The sequence below is a fragment of the Ranitomeya variabilis genome, chromosome 3 (assembly GCF_051348905.1).
Source record: "Ranitomeya variabilis isolate aRanVar5 chromosome 3, aRanVar5.hap1, whole genome shotgun sequence".
Taxonomy (NCBI): Eukaryota; Metazoa; Chordata; class Amphibia; order Anura; family Dendrobatidae; genus Ranitomeya; species Ranitomeya variabilis.
Genome location: NC_135234.1, coordinates 657,111,761 through 657,133,523, shown reverse-complemented (window position 1 = coordinate 657,133,523; position 21,763 = coordinate 657,111,761). Strand labels below are relative to the sequence as shown.

Sequence of the window (21,763 nt, the reverse complement as noted above, 5' to 3'; positions counted from 1 at the left end):
AAGAGAGGAAGATGTCTCACCCAAACTCACTCCACTGTTCCCTGTACTCAGCAGTGTAGCAGAGAGCGGCTCCTGAAACACTAACCTGCACCCACAATGAAGCAGGATGATGTGTGCGGCACCAAGCTGGCAGAGCTCACTATCTTCTGTGCACACCAATGCCAATCATTTTCATGACAAGAAGACGGCAGTTAAGTGGATGTATCCCGAAAGATCAGGAAAAGAGGTTAGATTATACTAGATGGGCGTCGTGGTCCGGTCCGGGGCCTCCTATCTTCATAGGATGACGTCCTCTTCTTGCTGCGGCTCCGGCGTACTTTGTCTGCCCCGTTGAGTGCAGAGCAAAGTACTGCAGTGCGCAGGCGCCGGGCCTCTCTGACCTTTCCCGGCACACTGCAGTACTTTGGTCTGCCCTCAACAGGGCAGACAAAGTACGCCGGAGCCGCAGCATGAAGACAAGAGGAGGATGTCATCGTGAGAAGATGGGAGATTCCCATTAAAGGGAATCTGTCACCAAGTTTTTGCCACCATTATCTGATAGTAGCATGAGGTTGAGAAAGAGACCCTAATTCCAGTGATGTGTCACTTACTGAGCTGCTTAGTGTAGTTTTCATAAAATCAGCAGGATATCACTAGCGGACTAGTAAACCTATGTTCAGTGTATCAGGAAAGTTGACAATTAGTGCTGTGGGCGGTGTAATACAGAGCTTGGCAACTGTGATTTTATCAAAGTTGCAGCAAGCAGTGACATCACTGGAATCAGGGTGTGTGCCCCTACATCAAGCTGATTTCAGATTCATTTAGGAAAAAAACCTAGTAACAGAGTCCCATTAATGACTGCCAATTTGAGGCCAGATAGCAGGTCAGGGTTGTCCTTGAATGGCCCAATTCAGATCAGCTGTTTTTGCGAATAAGAAGAAAAAAAACATGTCATTATTTTGCTGCATCTGATTTTTGATCTGTGTTAACTTTTGCCATCAATGTGCCATCTGTTATTACTTTCATACAAACAAAAAAAAGATTTTTTTTTCCAATACTTCTACCCATTTTCAATATACAGTACAGACCAAAAGTTTGGACACACCTTCTCATTTAAAGATTTTTCTGTATTTTCATGACTATATGAAAATTGTAACATCACACTGAAGGCATCAAAACTATGAAACACATGTGGAATTATATACTTAACAAAAAAGTGTGAAACAACTGAAAGTATGTCTTATATTCTAGGTTCTTCAAAGTAGCCACCTTTTGCTTTGATGACTGCTTTGCACACTCTTGGCATTCTCTTGATGAGCTTCAAGAGGTAGTCACCGGGAATGGTCTTCCAACAATCTTGAAGGAGTTCCCAGAGATGCTTAGCACTTGTTGGCCCTTTTGCCTTCACTCTGTGGTCCAGCTCACCCCAAACCATCTAGATTGGGTTCAGGTCTGGTGACTGTGGAGGCCAGGTCATCTGGTGCAGCACCCCATCACTCTCCTTCTTGGTCAAATAGCCCTTACTCAGCCTGGAGGTGTGTTTGGGGTCATTGTACTGTTGAAAAATAAATGATGGTCCAACTAAACGCAAACCGGATGGAATAGCATCCCGCTGCAAGATGCTCTGGTAGCCATGCTGGTTCAGTATACCTTCAATTTTCAATAAATCCCCAACAGTGTCACCAGCAAAGCACCCCCACACCATCACACCTCCTCCTCCATGCTTCACGGTGGGAACCAGGTATGTAGAGTCCATCCATTCACCATTTCTGCGTCGCACAAAGACACGGTGCTTGGAACCAAAGATCTCAAATTTGGACTCACCAGACCAAAGCACAGATATCCACTGGTCTAATGTCCATTCCTTGTGTTCTTTAGCCCAAACAAGTCTCTTCTGCTTGTTGCCTGTCCTTAGCAGTGGTTTCCTAGCAGTTATTTTACCATGAAGGCCTGCTGCACAAAGTCTCCTCTTAACAGTTGTTGTAGAGATGTGTCTGCTGCGAGAACTCTGTGTGGCATTGACCTGGTCTCTAATCTGAGCTGCTGTTAACCTGCGATTTCTGAGGCTGGTGACTCAGATAAACTTATCCTCAGAAGCAGAGGTGACTCTTTGTCTTCCTTTCCTGGGGCGGTCCTCATGTGAGCAGGTTTTTTTGTAGCGCTTGATGGTTTTTGCCACTGCACTTGGGGACACTCAATATTTTACCAATTTTTCGGACTGACTGACCTTCATTTCTTAAAGTAATGATGGCCACTCGTTTTTCTTTACTTAGAATTTGTATTATGGCAAGAAAAAAGCAGCTAACAGTCTATTCAGTAGGACTATCAGCTGTGTATCCACCAGACTTCTGCTCAACACAACTGATGGTCCCAACCCCATTTATAAGGCAAGAAATCCCACTTATTAAACCTGACAGGGCACACCTGTGAAATGAAAACCATTCCCGGTGACTACCTCTTGAAGCTCATCAAGAGAATGCCAAGAGTATGCAAAGCAGTCATCAAAGCAAAAGGTGGCTACTTTGAAGAACCTAGAATATAAGACATATTTTCAGTTGTTTCACACTTTTTTGTTAAGTATATAATTCCACATGTGTTAATTCATAGTTTTGATGCCTTCAGTGTGAATGTACAATATTCATAGTCATGAAAACACAGAAAAATCTTTAAATGAGAAGATGTGTCCAAACTTTTGGTCTGTACTGTATAAACTCTTGAACAACACATGAACATCATCCAAGTGCTAGCATTTTTTCCATGAAGTCAGTCAGTTGCAACTGTCCACATACAAAACAGAAATGTGAACATGCCCATAGACTATAATGACTATGTGTGATAACAGTGAACATCATGGCTATAATACTTTAAGAAAAATGGAAGCCTGAATGAGACCTTTGGCTGGGTGCTCTGATTTTATGTTTAGGCAGAGTGTTCTTAGGCTATGTTCACGTTCATTTTCACTGGAATCTGCAGTTTAAATTGACATAAGTACTCGCACAGATTAGCCCAATGTAGAGGGGCTATTCCACGTACAGACAGTTACCCGCTGCACTTTCCTGGACAGAATCTAAGTGGAAAATGCTTTACTACGTCACTTATTCAATCAGTTTTACAAACTGTCGAAGAAAACTCTGTGGCTGTATGGATGGCAATGTAGATGTCTCACTGAAAACAACGAGAGATGACTTGTAGACAGTTTTCAGTATGAAAAACTCCCATGTGAATGAATTCTTCTGTAACAACTGCTCGGCTTATACTAGATTATAGTCCTGTGTGTAGAACTAATGAACATATGGCCAAGCTCTGTACTTCCCCATACCTTTTTGTTTTCATGCATTGGTGAGGTCTCATCATAGAGCTGGACTCAGGGGTGATAGCAATGTGGTCATTTCATTTATTGCAATACCAAGATCTCTATCTCTAGCCATGGAAGCCCTGGCAATGACTGAAGTCAGGATGTATTATATATGTCTTTGGCAGTGAAAAGGTTAAAGGTACAAAAATGCTATTTACCTGCACATGTAGGTTAATTTGTAGGAAAATAATGCTGTGAGGATGGCTGACTGGAAGAGTGGCTTCAGGGATAAAATGGACTTTTTGTCTCCCTCGCTTCCCCCCATTGGGATGGTGCAGGGGCGGTTACAGCGATCACTCTCTGGTACACTGACTGACTGTGGCCCTTCAAATGCCAGGGAGAGGTTGTGGCATAAATTCGAATATACCGTACTGTAGTGCACTCTCCCAGGCAAGCTCCGCTCATTTTTCAAACAGTTGGCGCAAGATGACAAAGACTGAAGGAAAATCACCAAGTGCCCAATTTACTGAATTTACACCAGTTTTTGGTATGAACAACTCTCAAATGGTGATTTTTTTTTAATTTGCAACAAATTCAAACCATTTTCACCTTTATCTTTGGCTATTTTTCCACTGTCCAGATTCCTTCAGTATTTGCTGCGGATTGGACGCTGCGCACATCAGCAGCGTCCAGATGTTACAGCATAGTGGAGGGGATTTTATGAAATGCCATCTCCACTATGCATGCAGGGCTGCATCCGGCGGCCCTGCGTAACCCGGACATGTGGCGCGTCTTTCTAGATCGTAACATGTCGATTTATCTTGCGGAGACGCTCCGTACAACAGGGGCGGCGCTTTGGGTGGAGCGGAGTGCCCGCTGCATCTAAAACGCAGGGATTCCTGACAGTGGAAACATAGCCTTACGGTTCATTTTCTGTTTTTTTTTTCCACAATGTAGCTTTTCCAAATTCCAGTTTTAACGGTTTCATCAAATACAACTTTAACCCCTTCACCCCCGGGCGATTTTCCATTTTAATCTCCCCTTCTTCTAAGAGCCATAACTTTTTTATTTTTCCATCCACATAGCTGTATGAAGGCTTGCTTTTGCAGGTCAAGTTATACTTTTGAATGAAACCATTCATTTTATCATGTGACGCATTGAAAAATAGAAAAAACTTCCAAGTGCAATTTTGTTTTTGTTTTTTCAAGGGAGGGGGTTTATTTACCAATACGGTAAAACGGGCCCGACAATATGATTTTCCAGTTCATTACGAAAACGTTTTTGTTTTTTCATAAGTGGTGAATTTTTTTTTTAATTCTTAAAAAACAACAACTTTTCTTGTGTCGCCATTTTCCAAGACCCATAACACTTTGACTTTTCGGAATATGGGGCTGTGTGAGGAATTATTTTTTGCACCCTGAACTGACGTTTTTACTGATAATATTTTGGGGTAGATACGATTTACTTTCAGAAGCTTGGACTAGCTGAAAAAGGTGAAGGAATCAAAATTGATGGACGAATTATCAACAATCTTAAAGGGAACCTGTCAGCAGGATTGTGCACAGTAACCTACACACAGTGTCAGGTCGGCGCCATTATACTGATTAAAATGATACCTTGGTTGATAAAATACGTCTTGTGGATGTTTAATCTTTATTTGTAGTTTTGAGTTAATGATATGGCCCGTGGGAGGTCTTCATGTGGTGCTCTGCTGACTGCACATATTCATCTGTATGGCTTATTACAGGTCACTGATCCCTCACTGGCCTGCACCCTATTTTACATACTGAATAATTTGTTAAAAAAAAAAAAAAAATCACATGCAAAAGGCATGATCGCATTTTGCTAGAGGAAGAAAAAAAATTGTCTCCACCAAGATGGTGCCGACGCAGTAACAGCTATCAGATTGCCCACAGATGCTACTGCACAGGCGATGCTGGTGCCATTTTGAGAGAGATTTTTTATTTTTCTCTAAATACGTGTATATCACCAAATAAAATAATTAGATGGACATTATGCATGCGATTATGATACAGTGCAAGTGCCTACCTGCTGAATGTGATTTTTAAAAAAAAACATATTATATTCAGTATGTAAAATAGGGGGCAGGATAAGTGACCCGACATAAGCCATACCATATCATATGTAAGCAAAGCACCACAAAGACTCCCCACATTAAGAACGAGAATATAATTAACTGAAAACTAGGTATGACCAGGAAACATTTGAGATGGACAACGACGAAACTGGGAGTTGTAAAGGACTTCAGGCTACTCGGATTAATGATCACTCAAGATGCAGCGATGACACCAGAAGTCAATAGAAGAGCTATGATAAAATTAACAATGAAGTCACTGTATAAGGTCTTCAAATTGAGGAACATTTCACTGGCGAAGAAGACACGGCTCGTACATAGCTAGGTCTTTTCTGTAGTAAAATCGGGCCGATAAACAAAAAAGAAGAATCACCGCCTTCAAAATGTGGTGCTGGAGAAGGATGTTATCAATACTATGGATGGCTAGAAGAACAAACAAATCAATCTTGGAAGAGATGAAACCAGACATATCACGCAAAGCATGGATCACCAAGCTACGACTTGCCTACTTTGGACACATCATACAGAAACTGCAATCACCGAAGGACATCAGGGTCGCAAGAATAAAAGGAAAAAGGTGAAGCGAAGGACCAGCAGCCTGATGGCTTGATACGATCAAGAGAATTCATCCATCAAGTTGCCATGGCTTGAGATAGAGCAGAAGGCATTTAAATAAAACATTTTTTAATTACCGTATATACTCGAGTGTAAGCTGACCCCCCTAATTTTGCCACAAAAAACTGGGAAAACTTAATGACTTGAGTATAAGCCTAGGGTGGAAAATGCAGCAGCTACCGGTAAATGTCAAAAATAAAAATAGATACCAATAAAAGTAAAATTAATTGAGACATCAGTAGGTTACGTGTTTTTGAATATCCATATTGAATCAGGAGCCCCATATAATGCTCCATACAGTTCATGATGGGCCCCATAAGATGCTCCATATTAAAATATGCCCCATATAATGCTGCACAAAGGTTAATAATGGCCCCATAAGATGCTCCACAGAGACATTAGCCCAATATAATGCTGCACAAATGTTGATTATGGCCCCATAAAATGCTCCATAGAGATATTTGCCCCATATAATGCTGCACAAATGTTGATTATGGCCCCATAAGATGCTCCTATATGCTGTGGCTGCAATTTAAAAAAATAAATAAAAAAATCACATACTCACCTCTCATCGCTCAGGCCCCCGGCACTTGCTATATTCACCGGTCCTCGTTCCGGCGCCGCTGTGTCTTCCGCACTAACGTTGAGGCAGAGGGCATGGACTAACCACGTCATCGCGCCTCTGACCTGAGCGTCACTGCAGAGGACACGGAAGACGGAGCGGCGCCCAGAACGAGGAAAGGTGAATATTGCGCAGCGCTCCCAATCCCCATTATACTCACCTGCTCCCGGCGCGGTCCCTGCAACTCCGGTCTCTGACAGCTTCTTCCAGCGTTGAGCGGTCACCGTTACCGCTCATTACAGTAATGATTATGCGGCTCCACCTCTATGAGAGTAGAGTCGGGTCCATATTCATTACTGTAATGAGCGGTACCATGTGACCACTCAATACAGGAAGAAGCTGTCAGAGACCGGAGATGCAAGGACCGCGCCGGGAGCAGGTGAGTATGTCACAGCCGCCGCTCCCCCTGGGACAATGACTCGAGTATAAGCCGAGAGGGGCATTTTCAGCCTAAAAAAATGGGCTGAAAAGCTCAGCTTATACTCGAGTATATACGGTAGCCATTATGGATTTTTTTCGTCTTTACGCCTTTCACTAATGGGATTAATGTATTTTATACTTTGATAAACTGGACGTTTCCTAATGAAGCGATACCAAATATTTGTATCCCTCTTACACATGTGGCGCAGGCAGGGAACGGCTCTGTCCCTCGCATGTGGCGCAGGCAGAGCGTGGCTCCGTCCCTCACATGTGGCGCAGGCAGGACACGGCTCCCTCCCTCGCATGTGGCGCAGGCAGGGCACGGCTCCGTCCCTCGCATGTGGCGCAGGCAGGGCACGGCTCCGTCCCTCACATGTGGCGCAGGCAGGGCACGGCTCCCTCCCTCGCATGTGGCGCAGGCAGGGCACGGCTCCCTCCCTCGCATGGGGCGCAGGCAGGACACGGCTCCCTCCCTCGCATGTGGCGCAGGCAGGGCACGGCTCCCTCCCTCGCATGTGGCGCAGGCAGGGCACGGCTCCCTTCTTCACATGTGGTGCAGGCAGGGCACGGCTCCCTCCCTCCCATGTGGCGCAGGCAGGGCATGGCTCCCTCCATCACATGTGGCGCAGGCAGGGCACGGCTCCCTCCATCACATGTGGCGCAGGCAGGGCACGGCTCCCTCCCTCGCATGTGGCGCAGGCAGGGCACGGCTCCCTCCATCACATGGGGCGCAGGCAGGGCACGGCTCCCTCCCTCGCATGGGGCGCAGGCAGGACACGGCTCCCTCCCTCGCATGTGGCGCAGGCAGGGCACGGCTCCCTCCCTCGCATGTGGCGCAGGCAGGGCACGGCTCCCTTCTTCACATGTGGCGCAGGCAGGGCACGGCTCCCTCCATCACATGTGGCGCAGGCAGGGCACGGCTCCCTCCCTCCCATGTGGCGCAGGCAGGGCACGGCTCCCTCCCTCCCATGTGGCGCAGGCAGGGCACGGCTCCCTCCATCACATGTGGCGCAGGCAGGGCACGGCTCCGTCCCTCACATGTGGCGCAGGCAGGGCACGGCTCCGTCCCTCACATGTGGCGCAGGCAGGGCACGGCTCCCTCCCTCGCATGTGGCGCAGGCAGGGCACGGCTCCCTCCCTCGCATGTGGCGCAGGCAGGGCACGGCTCCCTCCCATGTGGCGCAGGCAGGGCACGGCTCCCTCCCTCCCATGTGGCGCAGGCAGGGCACGGCTCCCTCCCTCGCATGTGGCGCAGGCAGGGCACGGCTCCCTCCATCACATGTGGCGCAGGCAGGGCACGGCTCCGTCCCTCACATGTGGCGCAGGCAGGGCACGGCTCCGTCCCTCACATGTGGCGCAGGCAGGGCACGGCTCCCTCCCTCGCATGTGGCGCAGGCAGGGCACGGCTCCCTCCCTCGCATGTGGCGCAGGCAGGGCACGGCTCCCTCCCTCGCATGTGGCGCAGGCAGGGCACGGCTCCCTCCCTCCCATGTGGCGCTTGCTCGGCGCTCGCCGCCTCCATGTTGTACTGTGTACTCACCGCGTCCCACACCGGTGCAGCTACCCCGAGATTGGCGCCAAAGTGCTGTGTTATCCGCAGCTCTCGGCCGCAGAACTTGAAGCCGCTCTCCTCTGTGTAGGTGTCCGAGAAGAGAGAGCAGACATCCCGCGGCAGCTCGGCAGCCAGGCCGCTCTCCTCCTCCATGGCTGCAGACTTCGGCTTCCTGGTTGTGCCTGCTGTGCGGTGCGCCATAGGCCGAGCCTGTACTGTCGCAGGTGAGAGGTGGCGGAGCTGCGAGCAAAGCTTCTCCCGGCACAGCCGCACTACAGGGAGGCTGCAATAAAACATATTCTTTTTGTGCAGGTTTTATGTAGAATGTATTAACCCCTTATTGAGACAACGTATTTTAGTCACTGAGGGGTTTTACAGGCAAAGCCATGATGGGCTGTACAGTCGTCAAGGCAACCGGTCACTGCCTGATGACTATTTTGGACAGATGTGACACTCGTCAGGTGACAGCTGCGGCCTGGATGGGTTTGTGCTCGCGGTCAGTAAACGCTGCGGGTTGGACGCTGTGTACTTGGGCAGCGTTCCACCCACTGCATCCAGATGCTACAGCATTGTGGATGGGATTTCAAGAAATCCCCTGCCCATTAGGTGTTCACAGACGCCTGCGGCTCACCCATGGAGATGGACATACGGCGCGACTCTCCAGACCACAGCATGTCTATTTATCTTGCCGAGATGCAAGATGAATTTAACCCTTAGGCCGGCGTCACACTGGCGAGTTTTACGGACGTATGAGCGCAGAAAATACACCCGTAAAATACGCATTACACACGGCCCAATGATTCTCTATGTCCCAGCTCCTATCAGCTGTATTTTACTGATCCGTAATATACGGTCTTCTATGGCCGTACAAAATCGCAGCATGCTGCGTTTGTCACCGTAATGCGCAAAAAAATCGCCAATGAAAGTCTATGGGGGTGAGAAAAATACAGATTACACACAGACCAACAGTGTGACTTGCGAGAAATACGCAGCGGTGCCTATTCTGGCACTTGGCCTCTCTCTTCCCACTCCCTGTAGCGGTGGGATATGGGGTAATGAAGGGTTAATGTCACCTTGCTATTGTAAGGTGACATTAAGCCAGATTAATAATGGAGAGGCGTCAATTATGGCACCTATCCATTATTAATCCAATAGTACGAAATGGTTAATAAAACACACACATTATTTAAAAGTATTTTAATGAAATAAAGGCACAGGTTGTTGTAATATTTTATTATACTGATAATCCACCTGAAGACCCTCGTTCTGTAACAAAGGAAAAATAAAAAAACAATATCTCATACCTTCCGTCGCTCAGGTCAAGTCCCACGAAGTAAATCCATCTGAAGGGGTTAAATCATTTTACAGCCAGGAGCTGTGCTAAAGCAGTGCTCGTGGCTGTAAAACCCCCGGAATGAATGGATTGCAGGGGAATGACCTGTAGTTACCTTGAGTTGCAGGGAGGCGCCCTCTGCTGGATGTCCTCATATGAACTCGAGCGTGGGAACTTTTACCAGGCTCCAGTTCATGAGGACATCCAGCAGAGGGCGCCTCACCACAACTCAAGGTAACTACAGGTCATTCCCCTGCAATCCATTCATTCCCGGTGGTTTTACAGCCAGGAGCACTGCTTTAGCACAGCTCCTGGCTTTAAAATGATTTAACCCCTTCAGATGGATTTACTTCGTAGGACTTGACCTGAGCGACGGAAGGTATGAGATATTGTTGTTTTTTTATTTTTCCTTTGTTACAGAACGAGGGTCTTCAGGTGGATTACCAGTATAATAAAATATTACAACAACCTGTGTCTTTATTTCATTAAAATACTTTTAAATAATGTGTGTGTTTTATTAACCATTTCGTACTATTGGATTAATAATGGATAGGTTTCATAATTGACGCCTCTCCATTATTAATCTGGCTTAATGTCACCTTACAATAGCAAGGTGACATTAATCTTCATTACCCCATATCCCACCGCTACACGGAAGTGGGAAGAGAGTGGCCAAGTGCCAGAATAGGCGCATCTTCCAGATGTGCCTTTTCTGGGGTGGCTGGGGGCAGATGTTTTTAGCCAGGGGGGGGGGGGCAATAACCATGGACCCTCTCTAGGCTATTAATATCTGCCCTCAGTCACTGGCTTTACCACTCTGGTGGAGAAAATTGTGTGGGAGCCCACGCCAATTTTTTCCACCATTTAACCCTTTATTTTACAAGCTAGAGTGCCCACATTTTGCACATACACACTACTAACATTAGTAGTGTGGAATATGCAAAAAAAAAGGGATATGAGATGGTTTACTGTATGTAAACCATGTCTCATATCCTGTCAGGTTTGTGAAGGAGAAATGAAAAGCCGGCAATTGAATTACCGGCTTTTCACATATATCGCGCTGAATTAAATATAAATACAGAATATATATATATATGTGTCTCAATGACATATATATATATATATATATATATACACTCACCGGCCACTTTATTAGGTACACCATGCTAGTAACGGGTTGGACCCCCTTTTGCCTTCAGAACTGCCTCAATTCTTCGTGGCATAGATTCAACAAGGTGCTGGAAGCATTCCTCAGAGATTTTGGTCCATATTGACATGATGGCATCACACAGTTGCCGCAGATTTGTCGGCTGCACATCCCAAAGATGCTCCATACAAGGCAGGATGGATCCATGCTTTCATGTTGTTTACGCCAAATTCTGACCCTACCATCTGAATGTCGCAGCAGAAATCGAGACTCATCAGACCAAGCAACGTTTTTCCAATCTTCTACTGTCCAATTTCGATGAGCTTGTACAAATTGTAGCCTCAGTTTCCTGTTCTTAGCTGAAAGGAGTGGTACCCGGTGTGGTCTTCTGCTGCTGTAGCCCATCTGCCTCAAAGTTCGACGCACTGTGCGTTCAGAGATGCTCTTAGGCCTACCTTGGTTGTAACGGGTGGCGATTTGAGTCACTGTTGCCTTTCTATCAGCTCGAACCAGTCTGCCCATTCTCCTCTGACCTCTGGCATCAACAAGGCATTTCCGCCCACAGAACTGCCGCTCACTGGATTTTTTTTCTTTTTCGGACTTTCTCTGTAAACCCTAGAGATGGTTGTGCGTGAAAATCCCAGTAGATCAGCAGTTTCTGAAATACTCAGACCAGCCCTTCTGGCACCAACAACCATGCCACGTTCAAAGGCACTCAAATCACCTTTCTTCCCCATACTGATGCTCGGTTTGAACTGCAGGAGATTGTCTTGACCATGTCTACATGCCTAAATGCACTGAGTTGCCGCCATGTGATTGGCTGATTAGAAATTAAGTGTTAACAAGAAGTTGGACAGGTGTACCTAATAAAGTGGCCGGTGAGTGTATTGTTGTGAATTCTGTTTGTGGGCTCCCCCGGTGGTGTTTTATGGTATTGCCACTTATTTGCCTTCTTCTATCCTTGATCACCTGTTGACACCCATTAGGGGAGTTTCCTATTTAAGGCTGATTGGCTGCTGGTCCGATGCCGGCCAACAATGTATCAGTAGCATTCTGTTGCATTCTCCTGCCTCAAGATCCTGTTCAGCTAAGTTGTATTTTGTTTCTAGTTAATGCTATTTTTGTCCAGCTATTTGCAATGTGACTCTCTGTAGCTGGAAGCTCTCGTGGACTGAAATTGCCACTCCAGTGGCATGAGTTGTCACTGGAGTTTTAAAGTAATTTCAGGATGGTGTTTTTGAGTAGTGTTTTGAAGTTGACCGTGAAGTGACTCTTTCCTGTACTTCTGCTATCTAGTAAGCGGACCTCACTGTGCTAAATCTGCTGTTCATCCTACGTATGTCTTTTCCTCTTGACTCACCGTCAATATCTGTGGGGGACTGCTATCTCCTTTTGGGGTTCATCTCTGGAGGTAAGGCAGGCCTGTATATTCCTCTGATAGGGGTAGTTAGATCTCCGGCTGGCGCGTGGTGTCTAGGGCATCGTAGGAAACACTCCCCGGCTACTTCCAGTGTCGTGTCAGGTTCAGGTCACGGTCACTTTAGTTCCCATCACCCGAGAGCTAGTCCGTTGTTATTTAGATTTCCCTGCCATTGGGAAAATCATAACAGTTTGGCCGGCCCCATGTGTTAAAACTATGCACTAAAGCAGGAAAGGATATGAAAAGGTTTTTTTTTTTCTCCTTCTGTGTTTGGAAAGTGCACCTTAGTGCTTATTTGTACTCCTTGCTTAAACTGCAGTCTTCAGCCTTTTTTTTTTTTTTTTTTTTCCTTTCCTCTTAATCTCTGAATGGCTTTGGTTACACCTGTTTGAATCATGGATCCACAGAGTTTGGTTGCAGGTCTGAATAACCTGGCTTCAAAGGTCCAGAACTTACAAGATTTTGTTATACGTGCTCCAATGTCTGAACCTAAGATCCCTATGCCTGAATTTTTTACCGGAGACAGATCCCGTTTTTTGAATTTCAGAGAGAATTGTAAATTGTTTTTGTCTCTGAAATCTCGCTCTGCTGGTGATCCTGCGCAACAGGTTAAAATTGTTATTTCTCTATTGCGGGGTGACCCACAAAGTTGGGCATTTGCATTGTCGCCAGGGGATCCTGCGTTATTAAATGTAGATGCGTTTTTTCTGGCTTTGGGGTTGCTTTATGAAGAACCTAATTTAGAGATTTTGGCTGAGAAAGCCTTGATAGCTCTTTCCCAAGGGCAAGATGAAGCTGAGATATACTGCCAGAAATTTCGTAAATGGTCGGTGCTTACTAAATGGAATGAGTGCGCTCTAGCAGCTAATTTCAGAGAAGGTCTCTCTGATGCCGTGAAGGATGTCATGGTGGGGTTCCCTGTGCCTACAGGTCTGAATGATGCCATGAAATTGGCTATCCAGATTGATCGGCGTTTACGGGAGCGCAAATCTGTGCACCATATGGCGGTATCTTCTGAGCAAAAATCTGTGCACCATATGGCGGTATCTTTTGAGCAAAAACCTGTGCACCATATGGCGGTATCTTCTGAGCAAAAACCTGTGCATCATTTGGCGGTGACCTCTGAAAAGGCACCAGAGCATATGCAATGCGATAGTGTATTGTCTAGAGGCGAACGACAGAATTACAGGCGCAAAAATGGGTTGTGCTTCTATTGTGGAGATCCAGCTCATGTTATATCAGCATGCTCTAAACGCATAAAGAAGGTTGATAAAAAGGTTGATAAATCTTTTTCTATGGGTACCTTGCAGTCTAAATTCCTTTTGTCCGTGACATTGATTTGTACTTTATCATCTGTTACTGTGGATGCTTATGTGGATTCTGGCGCCGCTCTGAGTCTCATGGATTGGTCCTTTGCCAAGCGTTGTGGGTTTGATTTAGAGCCTCTGGAGGTTTCTATTCCCTTAAAGGGTATTGATTCTACACCTTTGGCTAGCAATAAACCACAATATTGGACACAAGTGACTATGCATCTTTCCCCAGACCATCAGGAGATTATTCGTTTCCTTGTGTTATATAATCTACATGACGTATTAGTACTTGGATTACCATGGTTACAAATTCATAATCCAGTCTTGGACTGGAGATCAATGTCTGTGCTGAGCTGGGGATGTCGGGGGATTCATGGGGATGCACCTTTGGTTCCTATTTCATCATCTACTCCCTCTGAGATCCCAGCATTTCTGTCAGATTTTTATGATGTCTTTCAGGAGCCTAAAACTGATTCTCTCCCCCCTCACAGAGAGTGTGACTGCGCTATTGAGTTGATTCCCGGTAGTAAATTTCCTAAGGGTCGCTTGTTTAATTTGTCTGTACCTGAACATACTGCTATGCGGGAGTATATCAGAGAATCTTTGGAAAATGGTCATATTCGCCCCTCTTTGTCTCCATTGGGGGCAGGGTTTTTCTTTGTGGGTAAAAAGGATGGTCCATTGAGACCTTGTATCGACTATCGACTTCTGAATAAGATTACAGTTAAATACCAGTACCCGTTACCTTTACTGACTGATCTTTTTGCTCGCATAAAGGGGGCGAAGTGGTTCACTAAGATCGATCTACGTGGTGCGTATAATTTGGTGCGGATTAAGCAGGGGGATGAGTGGAAGACCGCATTTAATACGCCTGAAGGCCATTTTGAGTATTTGGTAATGCCTTTCGGTCTCGCGAATGCCCCTTCCGTTTTTCAGTCCTTTATGCACGATATTTTCCGTGAATATCTGGATAAATTTATGATTGTGTATTTGGATGATATTTTGATTTTTTCAGAGGACTGGGAATCTCATGTTCAACAGGTCAGGAGAGTTTTTCAGGTTTTACGAGCTAATTCTCTATTTGTGAAGGGCTCAAAGTGTATTTTTGGGGTTCAGAGAATTTCCTTTCTGGGATATATTTTTTCCCCTTCATCTATGGAGATGGACCCTGTTAAGGTTCAGGCTATTTGTGATTGGATACAACCTACTTCTCTAAAGAGTCTTCAGAAATTCTTGGGATTTGCTAATTTCTATCGCCGATTCATAGCGGGTTTTTCTGCCATTGCTAAACCTTTGACTGATTTGACCAAGAAGGGTGCTGATGTTGCTAATTGGTCCTCTGCGGCTGTGGAGGCCTTTCGGGAGCTTAAGCGCCGCTTTTCTTCTGCTCCTGTGTTGCGCCAGCCTGATGTTTCGCTCCCGTTCCAGGTTGAAGTAGATGCTTCCGAGATCGGAGCAGGTGCAGTTTTGTCGCAGAAAGGTCCTGACTGCTCAGTGATGAGACCATATGCGTTTTTCTCTCGAAAGTTTTCGCCCGCTGAGCGAAATTATGATGTTGGAAATCGGGAGCTCTTGGCCATGAAGTGGGCATTTGAGGAGTGGCGTCATTGGCTTGAGGGTGCTAGACACCAGGTGGTGGTCTTGACTGACCACAAAAATCTAATTTATCTTGAGTCAGCCAGGCGTCTGAATCCTAGACAGGCGCGCTGGTCGTTGTTTTTCTCTCGATTTAACTTTGTGGTCTCATATCTGCCTGGGTCTAAGAATGTGAGGGCGGATGCCCTCTCTAGGAGTTTTGAGCCTGACTCGCCTGGTGATTCCGAACCTACTGGCATCCTGAAGGATGGGGTGATATTGTCAGCTGTCTCCCCAGACCTGCGGCGCTCTTTGCAGGAGTTTCAGGTGGATAGGCCTGATCGCTGTCCGCCTGGTAGACTGTTTGTCCCTGATGACTGGACCAGTAGAGTTATTTCGGAGGTTCACTCTTCCGCGTTGGCAGGTCATCCTGGAATTTTTGGCACCAGGGATCTGGTGTCTAGGTCCTTCTGGTGGCCTTCTTTGTCTCGAGATGTACGTATTTTTGTGCAGTCTTGTGATGTTTGTGCTCGGGCTAAGCCCTGCTGTTCCCGGGCCAGCGGGTTGTTGTTGCCCTTGCCTATTCCTAAGAGGCCTTGGACGCACATCTCTATGGACTTTATTTCTGACCTTCCTGTTTCTCGTAGGATGTCCGTCATCTGGGTGGTGTGTGACCGTTTTTCCAAGATGGTTCACTTGGTACCTTTGCCCAAATTGCCCTCCTCCTCTGAGCTGGTCCCTCTATTTTTTCAGAATGTTGTGCGTTTGCATGGTATTCCTGAGAATATAGTGTCTGACAGGGGTACTCAGTTTGTGTCTAGATTTTGGCGGGCGTTCTGTGCCAGGATGGGCATCGACTTGTCTTTTTCGTCTGCATTCCATCCTCAGACTAATGGCCAGACTGAGCGTACTAATCAGACCTTGGAGACTTACTTGAGGTGTTTTGTGTCCGCTGATCAGGACGATTGGCTTGATTTTTTGCCATTGGCAGAGTTTGCCCTTAACAATCGGGCCAGTTCTGCCACTTTGGTTTCTCCATTTTTTTGTAATTCAGGGTTTCACCCTCGCTTTTCGTCCGGTCAATTGGAGTCTTCGGATTGTCCTGGAGTAGATGCTGTGGTTGATAGAATGCATCAGATTTGGGGACAGGTTGTGGACAATCTGAAGTTGTCCCAGGAGAAGACTCAACAGTTCACTAATCGTCATCGGCGTGTCGGTCCTCGTCTTTGTGTTGGGGACCTGGTTTGGTTGTCTTCTCGATTTGTTCCTATGAAGGTCTCGTCTCCTAAGTTTAAGCCTCGGTTTATCGGCCCTTATAGGATTCTGGAGGTTCTCAATCCTGTGTCCTTTCGTTTGGACCTCCCAGCATCTTTTACTATTCATAATGTTTTTCATCGGTCATTATTGCGGAGGTATGAGATGCCGGTTGTTCCGTCTGCTGATCCTCCTGCTCCTGTGCTGGTTGAGGGTGAGTTGGAGTATGTGGTGGAAAAGATCTTGGACTCCCGTGTTTCCAGACGGAAACTTCAATATCTGGTTAAGTGGAAAGGCTATGGTCAGGAGGATAATTCTTGGGTGACAGCATCTGATGTTCATGCTCCTGATTTGGTTCGTGCATTCCATAGTGCTCATCCAGATCGCCCTGGTGGTTCTGGTGAGGGTTCGGTGCCCCCTCCTTAAGGGGGGGGTACTGTTGTGAATTCTGTTTGTGGGCTCCCCCGGTGGTGTTTTATGGTATTGCCACTTATTTGCCTTCTTCTATCCTTGATCACCTGTTGACACCCATTAGGGGAGTTTCCTATTTAAGGCTGCTTGGCTGCTGGTCCGATGCCGGCCAACAATGTATCAGTAGCATTCTGTTGCATTCTCCTGCCTCAAGATCCTGTTCAGCTAAGTTGTATTTTGTTTCTAGTTAATGCTATTTTTGTCCAGCTATTTGCAATGTGACTCTCTGTAGCTGGAAGCTCTCGTGGACTGAAATTGCCACTCCAGTGGCATGAGTTGTCACTGGAGTTTTAAAGTAATTTCAGGATGGTGTTTTTGAGTAGTGTTTTGAAGTTGACCGTGAAGTGACTCTTTCCTGTACTTCTGCTATCTAGTAAGCGGACCTCACTGTGCTAAATCTGCTGTTCATCCTACGTATATGTCTTTTCCTCTTGATTCACCGTCAATATCTGTGGGGGACTGCTATCTCCTTTTGGGGTTCATCTCTGGAGGTAAGGCAGGCCTGTATATTCCTCTGATAGGGGTAGTTAGATCTCCGGCTGGCGCGTGGTGTCTAGGGCATCGTAGGAAACACTCCCCGGCTACTTCCAGTGTCGTGTCAGGTTCAGGTCACGGTCACTTTAGTTCCCATCACCCGAGAGCTAGTCCGTTGTTATTTAGATTTCCCTGCCATTGGGAAAATCATAACAGTGTATATATACACTGTATATATGTTTTACCGAACATTTGAGCACATAAATCCATTAGATGTCGGTTTTGCAAGCCTGCGAGAAAATATCGCAGTACGGATGCCATACAGATTACATACGGAGGATGCCATGCGCAAAATACGCTGCCACACCCTGCCTACGGATGACATACGGATCACTATTTTGTGAACATTTCTGTGTATTACGGCCGTAAAAAACGGACCATATTGTCTTACGCCTAGTGTGACGCCGGCCTTACAATGTATAGGACACGGTGAATCTGTACGGTTCAATGAACACATGCGGATTCATCTGTGTTCAAAAGTCAGCAGCGCTTTGGGCCCAGCGGACATGTGCTACATCCAAAGCATTGCCAATTACTGACCGTGTGCACATACCCTTATTGTCTGCAGCACTGATGTCGTGGTGACAGCAACTGCAACCAAGCAGCTCTGACCAAATTTACTGCACAATCTGCTGAGATCACTGATTGGCTGCAGCGCTGACAGTGTGATGTTAGAACTGCAGACAATTACAGACCCCCAGGCGCAATGGTGGAGATGCAGTGCTAGATCGGGAGGATAAGAAAAACATTTTTTCTTTTTTTTATTAAATAAAACAGCAGCTGGGGGACAAGCTTTATGAAACCGGTAAACCCCCGTAGGCTGCTCATATACGGCAGGAACAGCCTAGACTGTGCACACACTCTGAGGGACAATGTAAGAATTGGGCGTGTTCGATGTCATCGTTTCCGATCCTTTGTTCCTCCGGAGATAACAATCTTCCAGAAGTGTCAAACCTCAGCACATCCCCATATTTAATAGAACAGAATAGTTTGTCTATATATTCTTATCAGAGGTGTAGTTGGGGTCTTGTTTCGGGGGGGGGGGGGGGGGGGAATGAAACTTCTCAGTGGGCCCCAAACCAGGTAACCTTGATTACAACTAGGTGACACACCGTAATAGTGGAGGAGGACATCAGCAGATGACCGCGCTGTTGCTGAAAATAATCTATACGAAGACCACCACTGATATTACCGCCTTATGGTCAGTAGTAGATACCAATCCTACGGAACATATAACCACAGTCACAGATGGTGACTTACAGAGGACATTCTTTCTGATGATGTCGTTCACTTTTCATATCTTGTCCATCTGGTCCAGACCGACATGACAGGACTCAGCTGCAGATATTATATCAAAGACACATTTCACGTCTCATGTTTTCAGCACTGTCCCAAATGAGACTATTCCCAACCTACACAAACTCCTCATCCTGCTGATATCCCAATGCTGAGCCGCTGTTGCCGTATGTGACCCTATCACTGCACCTACTGTGTGCCCTATAAATTCTAAACCAACCTTCTAAAGCAGACCTGGGCAAAGTGCGGGCCACATGCGGCCCTCTGGCTGTCTCAGTCCGGCCCTACGGCCACTTCCTCAACCAATGAGGGTGTGAAACAGCTGACGCAATGACGTCATTTCATCGTTCTTCATGTGTATGGGCTATTTGGGTGAGCATGGGGAGGTTATGGGGGTGACATGGTGCTGCACATGGGGGTGACATGCTGCATATGGGGGCGACATGCCTACATTTTGTCCCCTAGAAAGTAATAATGCCCTATGTGTGCCCCTTTGCCAGCCACAGTAACCCCAGTTCCCTTATAACAATAAGTGCCCACTTTACATATAATAATGTCCCGAGTCTCCCCCCTGTACAGCTCCCCTATACACAGTATGATGCTCTCTTATTCACAGTATAATGCCCCCTCACTGTATATACAGTACAGACCAAAAGTTTGGACACACCTTCTCATTTAAAGAGTTTTCTCTTTTTTCATGACTATGAAAATTGTACATTCACACTGAAGGCATCAAAACTATAAATTAACACATGTGGAATTATATACTTAACAAAAAAGTGTGAAACAACTGATATTATGTGTTATATTCTAGGCTCTTCAAAGTAGTGACCTTTTGCTTTGATGACTGCTTTGCACACTATTGGCATTCTCTTGATGAGCTTCAAGAGGTAGTCACCGGGAATGGTTTTCACTTCACAGGTGTGCCCTGTCAGGTTTAATAAGTGTCATTTCTTGCCTTATAACTGGGGTTGGGATCATCAGTTGTGTTGTGCAGAAGTCTGGTGGATACACAGCTGATAGTCCTACTGAATAACCTGTTAGAATTTGTATTATGGCAAGAAAAAAGCAGCTAAGTAAAGAAAAACGAGTGGCCATCATGACTTTAAGAAATGAAGGTCAGTCAGTTTGAAAAATTGGGAAAACTTTGAAAGTGTCCCCAAGTGCAGTGGCAAAAATCATCAAGCGCTACAAAGAAACTGGCTCACATGAGGACCGCCCCAGGAAAGGAAGACCAAGAGTCACCTCTGCTTCTGAGGATAAGTTTATCCAAGTCACCAGCCTCAGAAGTCACAGGTTAACAGCAGCTCAGGTTAGAGACCAGGTCAATGCCACACAGAGTTCTAGCAGCAGACACATCTCTACAACAACTGTTAAGAGGAGACTGTGCAGCAGGCCTTCATGGTAAAATAGCTGCTTGAAAACCACTGCTAAGGACAGGCAACAAGCAGAAGAGACTTGTTTGGGCTAAAGAAAACAAAGAATGAACATTAGACCAGTGGAAATCTGTGCTTTGGTCTGATGAGTCCAAATTGGAGATCTTTGGTTCCAACCACCGTGTCTTTGTGCAACGCAGAAAAGGTGAACGGATGGTCTCTACATGCCTGGTTCCCACCGTGAAGCATGGAGGAGGTGTGGGGGTGCTTTGCTGGTGACACTGTTGGGGATTTATTCAAAATTGAAGGCATACTGAACCAGCATGGCTACCACAGCATCTTGCAGCGGCATGCTATTCCATCCCGTTTGCGCTTAGTTCGACTATCATTTATTTTTCAACAGGACAATGACCCCAAACACACCTCCAGGCTGTTTAAGGGCTATTTGACCAAGAAGGAGAGTGATGGGGTGCTACGCCAGATGACCTGGCCTTTATAGTCACCAGACCTGAACCCAATCGAGATGGTTTGGGGTGAGCTGGACCGCAGAGTGAAGGCAAAAGGGCCAACAAGTGCTAAGCATCTCTGGGAACTCCTTCAAGATTGTTGGAAGACCATTCCCGGTGACTACCTCTTGAAGCTCATCAAGAGAATGCCAAGAGTGTGCAAAGCAGTCATCAAAGCAAAAGGCTACTTTGAAGAACCTAGAATATAACACATAATTTCATTTGTTTCACACTTTTTTGTTAAGTATATAATTCCACATGTGTTAATTCATAGTTTTGATGCCTTCAGTGTGAATGTACAATTTTCATAGTCATGAAAATACAGAATACAGATACGATGTGAAGAGGAAACCCAAGAAGGTGGAAGATATGCTGAATAAACCTCTCGGCGAGCTAGGGAGTAGACAGAACACCAGGTAATGGAGTAAAAGGAGACATCTTTGAGAAGCAGTCCACCACTACAAAGATGACGGTGCATCCGGAGGACACAAGGAGGTCAGAAATAAAGACCATGGCAATGTGCTAGTGGTAGAAGTTGCCCAGACTTGAGTTGCCTGGGAGTCTTGTTACAAGCACAGGAAGGACAGGCTGAAACGAATTCCAGAATATCCTTTTGCATGGTAGGCCACCAAAAATGACTTGAAATAAGTTGCAGAGTCTTTCTCTGCCCAGCATAACCAGCCACCTTTGAGGAGTGCCTTACAGCAGGACTTGCCTCATTTCCGATTCCGACACTAGTCATCCCTGACCAGAGCCACAGTAATCATGTTGGAAGTCTTGAAGTTAAGTTGGGGTTCTTCTTCTTGGCTGGTGGGTAAGAAAGACCTAGAAAGCATGTTGGCTTTGACATTCTTGTCTGCCTGCCGAAAATGCAAAACAAAGTAAAAGCGGGCAAAGAACAGTGACCGCCTAATCTGGCGTGAATTCAGCCTTTGTGCTGACTGCAGATTAGCCTGGTTTTTT

The 21,763-nt window shown here is 46.2% G+C and overlaps 1 protein-coding gene across 1 annotated transcript in view; it reads right to left on the bottom strand.

The window, feature by feature from the left end:
* EEF1AKMT3 (EEF1A lysine methyltransferase 3) overlaps positions 1–9,135 on the bottom strand; it is a 36,307-nt gene extending 27,172 nt beyond the window's left edge. The window contains exon 1 of the mRNA XM_077297795.1: positions 8,567–9,135. Within this exon, the coding sequence (XP_077153910.1) occupies positions 8,567–8,875 (309 nt within the window). The 5' untranslated portion in view covers positions 8,876–9,135. The remainder of the gene's footprint in view (positions 1–8,566) is intronic.
* Between the last annotated feature and the right edge of the window lie 12,628 nt (positions 9,136–21,763).